The 9,288-nt window shown below is 39.6% G+C and overlaps 1 protein-coding gene across 1 annotated transcript in view; it reads left to right on the top strand.

Annotated features, from left to right (window-relative positions):
• The first annotated feature begins 368 nt into the window (after positions 1-368).
• Positions 369-9,288, top strand: part of LOC5576161 (transmembrane protein 19) — a 35,372-nt gene continuing 26,452 nt past the window's right edge. Inside the window, exons 1-5 of the mRNA XM_021854114.1 lie at positions 369-480; positions 537-753; positions 822-985; positions 1,055-1,175; positions 1,252-1,372. Coding sequence (XP_021709806.1) covers positions 429-480; positions 537-753; positions 822-985; positions 1,055-1,175; positions 1,252-1,372 — 675 coding nt within the window. The 5' untranslated portion in view covers positions 369-428. The remainder of the gene's footprint in view (positions 481-536; positions 754-821; positions 986-1,054; positions 1,176-1,251; positions 1,373-9,288) is intronic.

Raw genomic sequence — 9,288 nt, 5'->3', positions numbered from 1 at the left:
TACATAATCTACTTTGTGTATCTTTTTATTAGAGATTCTTCTCCGGGGATTCGTAAGTTCGTAAAAGAGGCTACGTTTTACATAAATTGAACGCTTCATGACAAATTCCATGTAAATACATGTTTTTATTTAGTGTATTGCTTTCACCGAGCACTTTCATAGGTAAATGTATTTCTATAGTGACTCAAGGTGAAGATGAAACGAACAACAATAACAGAAAATTGTGAAACCCAGCAATACACTGTTCACAAGAAAGTTCCTCATTATCATATTCTCAAAATTATTCAATGCCATTCTCACCCTCAGTAATGTGTAATCTTATAATCCTAATCAGTAAGTCAGGAAGTATATAAACGGCGAACATTTCACAATCGCTACATTTAATCACTGTACACCGGTCGAACTGGAAACATCAATAACGTCTCATCATGAGTGGCTTCCTGTTATTCCTCGCGTTTGTAGTAGTGGCTTCGATTGCTGGTAAATTTGTTGAAATCTATAGAACATTTTACAAAAAATTGATTCCCCCTTTTCAGTTACCCATGCAGCACCGCAATCAGCTGTGGAAGCTCTGCTGAAATATAAGGATGAATGCATTGCCATGAGTGGATCGGATGTGGGTTATCGCCAAGCCTTGGTAGCAATTCCGGAAGTTAGAGCCTGCTTATTGAACCGTATCGATGTCTTCGAGATGAAAGGGGACGCGGTGTCGTTATCTGAGTCGAGCGAAAGGAGAAAGGATTTCTTCGACAAGTCAGTTTTAACGGGATAGTTGTGTGAACTTTCAGGTTCATTGTATGATTTTTTTTTTGCATCTTCAGATATTGTCCGAAGTTCAACGAATCGGTAGACTGTTTTGATGACATTTTCGAAGGAATCGCAAAATGCACGGGTGAGGAAACTGAGAAGATAGTGCCAGTTTTCAAGGATGTGGCCTATGGCGTCGTTGATCTTATATGTGAAAATGATGGACAGTTTGTGTTCGGTAAAAAAAACAGATTGTGTAAATTGATAACGAATATTTACAGTTACACTCTTAATTATTTTTCCGTAGAAACCCAGAAACCCGAGTTCATGGCTTGTTTAGGGACGCTCAGGGAAAGCGTTACGGAATGTAAGATTTCGAACGTGACCAAATCAATTTCTTTGATATATTACGGCGAAGAGCAGTGCCGGTAAGTTATTAATCGATTAAAAAGCCAAATATGAGTAACTTTATGATTGAACTAATTCTGTTCTCTTTTCCAACAGAGATGTGGAAAATTCAAGAGAATGTATCAAACAAAAGGTTGATACTTGCAGTTCTCCTGCGGTTTACAATATTTTCGAGGTTCTGTTCAATAGAATAATGAAGGCGTCGAATTGCCATCAGGTATGTACGACTTTTTCGAAGCAGTTGCATTGGAAGTTGATTTTAACTTTGAAAAATTTGTAAAATACAAGCTTATAATTTCGACAATACCAGTAATTTAAACAATTCATATTTTATATTCGTACATACCAAAAAATAAATCGTAGCGTCACGTCGTTTATGCTAGTCATCACTTGTGTTGTGTTGTTCATATTTTTGTGGTATCTTATGTAAAACAACGAAATTGCTCATTTTTCATAGTTTTAATTCTAGACTAACATGTGAAAAGGTTGGAACAATTTATGCAAACCGGAGCTTGTACCATCTACCACAGACGTATTAAACTAATTTATCTAAACTTTCATCTTTAACGGCTAAAGGCAAGTCAATGGTGAGAGCTTACATGAATAAGTTGAAATACGTCTGCAGTGAACGAGAGCCTTGGCTTTAGAGGTTGTTTCGCTCTTTTCACATGTTATTCTAATTTAATTATGCTATTTTCATTAGAATATAATTTAAAGTAATATTCAAGAGCGAAGTGCAGTAAAATCAACGTGATATTACAAATTATTTTTTGTTGTGTATTAATAAGCATTCCCATTATTTCTCCTTTAAATTGTTTACCCTTTACGTTTTTATTTAACAGTACACAAAAGTAGTTGAGCTATATGATAACAACATTGATGGTGCTTCATCGAATAACGATCCTGGATTCAATGGATAAATCTAAACTATACTGATGAAAAGATAAAACAATAAACTTACTGAAGTTTCCATCCGCTTTTTAGTTTTTTTTTTTTTTTTGCATTATTGTGTATTTGTATAAAACTCATAACAGCTCAACACAGCACCGTCTGTCCTAAATCTACGCTGTTAATATATCATTTTCCCACACAAAACGGTAAATGGAATCTACCTCATTAACCCGAGTATTATTACTTCGATTTTCATTTCCCCGGAGGTACCGTTACCCCAAATACTGAACCTGCAATGCTCAATTGCCTTGTATCATTACCTCGGGCTAATGTGATTCGAGGAAATGGATTTCGGGATTATGTCGTTCGAGGGAATAGGATAGAATCGTCTACAGATACCAACGGAGCCAATGTTATGAGTCATCTCAATTCTGAGTCATGAGCGACTATTATAGAGGGTTATAAAAATCATGAAGCAAAGCGTGCTTGTACAGCTATGAGCTATCATAATAATTCAAGTTAACATTAATCTACGGATCGGCTTACTCCTCATTAACGTTAATTAGTTTCACGTAAAAAGAAATTATTCACCCGTTTCATAGAATATAATAACTTCTTCCCAGTGGCTATGTTTTCGGTGGAAATGGAACTATACTTAGGAGCTGTCAATTATTTATATAATATAGGTTTTAGGGCCTTCCTTAGCCGAGTGATTAGAGTCCGCGGCTGCAAAGCAAAGCCATGCTGAAGGTGTCTGTGCTTGATTCCCGGTCGGTCCATGATCTTTTTGTAATGGAAATTTCCTTGACTTCCCTGGGCATAGAGTATCCGTACCTGCCACACGATATACGAATGCGAAAATGGCAACTTAGGCAGAGAAAGCTCTCAGTTAGTAACTGTGGAAGTGCTCTTGGAACACTACGCTGAGTAGCCGGCTCAGTCCCAGTGGGACGTTAATGCCAAGAAACTGATATTTAATCATTTATCTACTGCCCTTTTCCAGGAGTATTTTTTAAATGAAAAATAAACACAAATTGTATTTATAGGCATTTAAGTTATCAGAAATCCCCACCAATTGGCGCTTTCGTAATTAACTGATGGTCCCTGACTTCAACTGTGTATTTTTATGAGCATCTCTAAGATTTTAATTGGAGGGCTTTTTTAGTCTAGCTTTGCATAAATTTCTCGAAAGAAACTCACAAAGCATTAAGTCCGACGTTTTGCTCACTAGACTATAAAATAACATATAGTTTTATATGTATGCTGCAACTACGAACAGTAACCGCGAAACAAACTAGTAATCAGTATCAACATACGTCGTTGTTTTTAAACTGATTAAATGATTAAGTAAAATTGAACCGATACGCTCAAGCGTAATCAGATAAGAGTGTGTTAACTTGTTTCCTGATTAAATTATCAGTTCCGTCTGCAGTTTTGCTTGCAATTTCTGAACTGGCTTCCAGATCCCTCCTCTTTGTCGTCTTCGATCCAACCGGCAGGTGTAACCCCGATCATCGCGAACTAGTGATTGACACGATAAATTCTGGTCATCGAAAGGAAAATTTATGGAAGTGATCTGAAGAATTTTACCTATAAAAAATAGAGTAGGTACCGTTATATCGAACTCGGTCATTTATGTCAAGATTAAACTATTTAAATAGAATGCTAGTTTGGGAATTCACATAAAGTTTTTTGTTAGCTGTGAAGCTTCATAATTGATGCATACAATTTTCCGTCAAAACAAGTCATATCGGTTTATTTAAGCTTCAACAGCAATTATTTATAATACCTTCTGTATAAAGGTATTGATTTTTTTCTTATTAAAATATTTTCTTCGACTGCATTTCAGTATATAATTAGGCACAAATCTTAAACATTTGGGGGTTGGTTATGCGACATAATTAACAGATTATGGCAAATGCGTAGTTTTACCCCTCCATCAATATTTAATGCCGGGTTTGGTGGTCTAATGGCTTCCACTTCTGCTTCATAAGCAGAAGGTCATGGGTTAAATCCCAGGCCCGTTCCTTTCCTCGTACTTTGTAGTTGCATAATTCACTTTCTTCTATCTACCACTCTTAATATATCACAGTTGATCTATCACGAATCTATGACAAAAGGTCGAAAGACAAAAGTCGAAAGGACAGGTCGAATGGACAAGAGGTCGAAGAACAAAAAAGGATGGACAAAAGGTCGATATATTTTCAAAGAAGGAAAAATTTCCCACCAAGCAAATTATTTTCGACATTTTGTCCTTTCGACCTTTTGTCTTTCGACCTTTTGTCCTTTCGACGTTTTGTCTTTCGACCTTTTGTCCATAAACCATCTATCACAGTTAGCATTTGCTAGAACCCGAGACGGACAGAAATAATCCGTTTCCATACGCTTTCCATTCTTTCATAATCATAGCACGCCTTTCCTTACGCCTGATACATAGGCAGTCTGCTAACCAAACCAGTAAGCCTCTCTGCCATAAAAATTACCCCACCCCTTCACCCTTCCCGCATGAGCTGGTGTAGACGCAGTGGTATATGAGCCTCTGTACGTGCCATAAATTCTTTTGTTTTCATGACTTTTACTGTGCGCTGTGTGTTGCTGCTGTCTCGCTCTCTCTCACGAGCAACTTGAAAACAGGGCGCACAGTAAAAGTCAAACGTTTTATAGCATGCAGAGGCTCATACGGTCTACAGTGGAAGTCATCTGGTTGATTCCATGTGTAAGTGCAGCTGATCTGGCGATACTGGAGTAGCAACCAAGCTCAAGCTCAAGCCTCATTAACAGCATCATATTTAAAACAGAAGTCGAGTCTAGTACAGGACACTGAAAACGGTCGTACGTTTAGGTCGAAATACTTGTATCTGCCAAAGGATACAAACTCTAGTGAAATTAAATGGTATAGTAATAAATTAGGTTTTCATTTATTTATATGTATTTTTTCACAAATTGAGCATGAAACATTTACGACCGTAAAATTCGTAGTTACTATTCCGTGATTGACTAGAATAATCAAAACTGTAAAGGAAATCAACTGACGTACCGGAAATCACCCCTCTTGGGAGTTGAGGACTCTAAACTCAGTAATGTCAATAACGGCGCCGGCCACGTCCTTACATTCATCAGGGAACGGAAGGAATGTTAGTGTGATATCTATTGTAACTAAAGACCTATAGTATACCTTTGCATCTTCATGGTTGACACGGGAAGGAGTGTTTTTAGTGGGAGGGTTAAAAAGCTACATAGTCAGGATTCACCTTGGTAAGTGATGTGGTTCATGTAACGGTAACCTCATTAAGAAGTTATCCATTAGTGCACCGACATCTTAAATGTCGATCTATTCAAAGGATTAAATTTAAATTCGAACTTTCAAAATTTTACAAAACATAAATAAGCATCTATGTCGACACTAAAAGTGACGAACCATCCATAGTTTAACAAATACATTAAAGATGCATGTTATCATACACATGTGTTATCACAAGTATGAAACGGGCTTGTCAGTAGCCGCAGGAAGGTGAAGATTGTTGGTTTTGCGGATGATGTGTCACTAACGGTGATAGGCGAGATGCTTGAAGAAGTGGAGATGTATGTGATGGATAAAATTGACGCAATCGAGGGCTGGATAAGCGGAGTCAAACTGCAGATAGCTCACCACAAAACAGAGGCACAGCTAGCCAGCAACTGCAAGGTGGTTCAGCAGATGGAGGTCAACGTAGGTATGTGATTGCACCGAAACACGTGTTGAAGCACCTGGGAGTAATGGGAGTAATCGGATGAATTCCAACAGCCACGTTGATTACGCGTGCGAAAAATCCGAGAAGGTAATGAACGCAATGGGGAGAATCATGCCAAACTTAGGCTGTCCAAGCAGCAATACGAGGCGTCTACTAGCTATCGTCACGTCGATCGATAGAGTTGGATCTATGGCGAGGTGGCAGCACTAGTGGGACTGCGCGGAGAATGGAAGATAGACCTAGCGGCTCATCCCAAACCTGTTGATGTGGATGAATAGGAATCACGGAGAGGTGAACATCTACCTGACACAGTTTCTATCAGGTCACGGATGTTTTAGAAAGTATCTCCAGGTCCGTCCCACTCGGGCTCAGATTGGGTACCACTTCTAGTACTGCATTTGGTCCCTCGGTAGTACAAAAGGTACCCAAGTTTGACAGATCGCAGTACACTTTTCACGGCATTCTAGATTACCTTATGAGCCATAAAATTTTGGGCAACTGCAAGGGACATGGAAGTCTTTAATTTGTCTTTGGTATCTCTATAGATTCGGGGAGTCGCCACACTGCCCAGACTTCCCAAACACCGAGGAGACACCGCAACATGTAGTTTTTACCTGCCCAAGATACGTAAAAGTGCGGAACGATATGCTTGGGAGCAGCGACGGAGATTTAAACCCCGACAACATCGTGCAGAAAATGTGCCAACACGTAAGTACGTGGCGCGCGGTGAACGGAGCGATAACGCATATCATGTCGTCGATGCAACAGAAATGGCCAAAAGACCAGAGGGCATCGAGCCTCGATAGATGTAGGCTAGATCCTCCGTCAGAGACTAAGCCGAGTAGTTCGAGCGTCACGTAGTATCGGTGATGGGTAGTCGGAGCACTTGCAAACCGGAAGCCTACCTCCACCGGAACCGCAGGACCGACCGCCATCGAGTCGGAGTAAGCTGGATCCTCCGCCGGGGATTAGCAGAGTAGATTGCGAAACAGCACCGGCAAATGGTCGTCGGGACGCCTGTGAACCAGCTTGAGTCGACGGAGCGCCAGTGAACCGGAAACCATCCTCCAACCGGAATCGTTGGTCCGACTTCGGCACTCTACCGGCCAACAACATAATAACCAACATCCCTGGTTTCGGGGGATATTCCTCCATCGGGGAACTCTCCATCGGAGTAGGCTAGCTTCACCGTCTGGAACTACGCCGAGTAGTAGTATCAATCACGACGAATCACCGGATTTGGGTCGTCGGGGTGCTTGCGAACCGGAAATCACCCCTCAAACGGAATCACAAAATCTACCTCGGCATCCAATCGGTCCGCCTGACGAGCAGCACAGTAAAGTCCAGCGAATCAACAAGCACAAGAGCATCTATCGTAAAAAGTTTCACATGGCCCAAGCGTGCGGCCGGTCCCAAAATGTAAGTGACGGAGCAGAGACAAATCGCAGCCAGAGCGAATACAGCCAGAGGTGAAGGAATGGCGTGGAGCCATCAACAAACTCTTAGTCCCCTAAAGTAATACTATGAGGTAGTTCCGGGGGCCGTGGTACAGAGTCGGTTTCCCTTTATTTTTTTTCTGTACCACTCTCGAGACGTGCATCCGCAATAGACCGTTGATTGAAAACCACAGAGCCTAAACGCTATTAGCATCCCAGATAGCTAGATGTGCGACAATTCTATAAAAAAAAAACATGAAACGGGCTCACCAGTAGGTAATTCATCCTCGACTGAACAGTCACAATCACAGCATCAACACACATAAGCTGGGATATAGAATCACTTTGATGGCCCGCAAATGGAGCGCTAACAGAAAAAAAAAATCCGAACGCGCGGCACACGAATTGTTCTGCTTGAGTTTTCGCAAAGCGCTCATTTGTTCCGATGTTTATGGATGTAACACAAAGTGATAATAGACATAAAAAGACGAGTATGATATGTCCTTTATCGTTTGGAAATTATTGGAATAGTACATTAATTCGCTAGTTTGTTTCTTGCCTGTGAATGATCTATCAGAGTGGCGGCTTCAAATAAGAGTTTTGTTAAAGGTTTGAATCAGTATCAAATTTTGTTTACAAAGAAAGCTATCGATCGCCTTCGATACCTATATTACTTGCAGAAATGACCAATCACAAAAATCCCAGTTGATAACAGTTTTGAACTTTTTTACACGTTGATTGTTTGTTAAAATTTTAACCAGTTCAGAATACCTTAAATTTGTAGTCTTTGAGAGCAGCAAAAACAGTTTTGCTTCAATATCCGACGGTTTCAGTAATAAATTTGTATTAAGCAATAAATTCTTCGTCTAAATCCAAGATTGCTTGTGATTTTGATGGAAAATCTTATTAACTTACAAACGTAATTTATCATGATTGTCTCAAATCACCTCAGGGAGTTAAGTGTTTCAACACGATGAAATCAAAAAATATTCATTCAACAATAAATTGATCCAATGTATTATAAAATAAAAACATCCAAAATAAGTAAAAAGGTAGGAGTTCGAGTTAGTGTGAAAATAAAATTATCAATAATTTATAATAATCGATACAATAATGTATAGACAAGTTTATCAAAAGTGTTTAGTAAAAAATAAATGGATTTTCATCAATTATTGATTCATGATTAATTAGCTAAGAAAACTTTTCTCTTTCCAATTTATCGGTCCAGAAAACCAACAACAAATCGACCATCCAAATTACAGCAAAAAGAAAAAAGAACATTGAGAAGCAACAAAAAATATTGCAAATGAAAAGTTGCACTTATTGATACTCTCCGCCACCGCCTCACTAAAATCACTCATTCGCATCTAATGGGTCTCCCATTCATAACGGTCCGGAATGAAAAAAAAAACTTCCAGCAAAGATAAGACCACTCACCCCATGCAGGAGGAACAAGTTGGTATACAGCCTTTCGACTAACAGTGCGTTCGGTGTAGGGGTCGTGCAATTGCATGTTGCAGGGAAACGAAGTGTAGGGAAAACAGATCGACAGACCAAACGTCGAAAGGACAAAAGGTCGAAAATGATATGCTTCGTGGGAAATTTTCCCTTCTTTGGAAATTCTCATTATTATTATTCTCAACCTTTGATCCATTCTTTTTTTTCTCTTAGACTTTTGATCATTTCGACCTCTTGTCTTTCGACCCTTTATCCTTTCGATCTTTTGTCGGAAAACGCAAAAGACCAGATCTGATTTCATTTAAAAAATAACCTACTTCTGGTCACGATTTTTCTACAGGTGTATCGCCGTCGTGCAATTCGTGAGATAGTTGTAACGCAAAGCGAACCAGGCAAAAATGTGAGACGCCTTTGTGACATTGTATGGCCTTTTGCCATTGCCTGCACGAAGTACGGAGAAAGGGCTCGCTTAGGAGAAAAACAAGGAAAATTTCTTACCAGGCGAATAGCGTGCACTATCCTGCCACACAGCAACACCCGAATCATATTCAACGACGGTTTTCTGTCCCCCTTGAAGGGGCACAAAGGTCAGACGAAACCGATAATAAAAAATAAAA

The sequence above is a fragment of the Aedes aegypti genome, chromosome 3 (genome assembly GCF_002204515.2).
Source record: "Aedes aegypti strain LVP_AGWG chromosome 3, AaegL5.0 Primary Assembly, whole genome shotgun sequence".
NCBI classification, from domain to species: Eukaryota; Metazoa; Arthropoda; class Insecta; order Diptera; family Culicidae; genus Aedes; species Aedes aegypti.
Note: the sequence above shows the minus strand (reverse complement) of the source record. Positions and strands in the feature narration are given on the sequence as shown.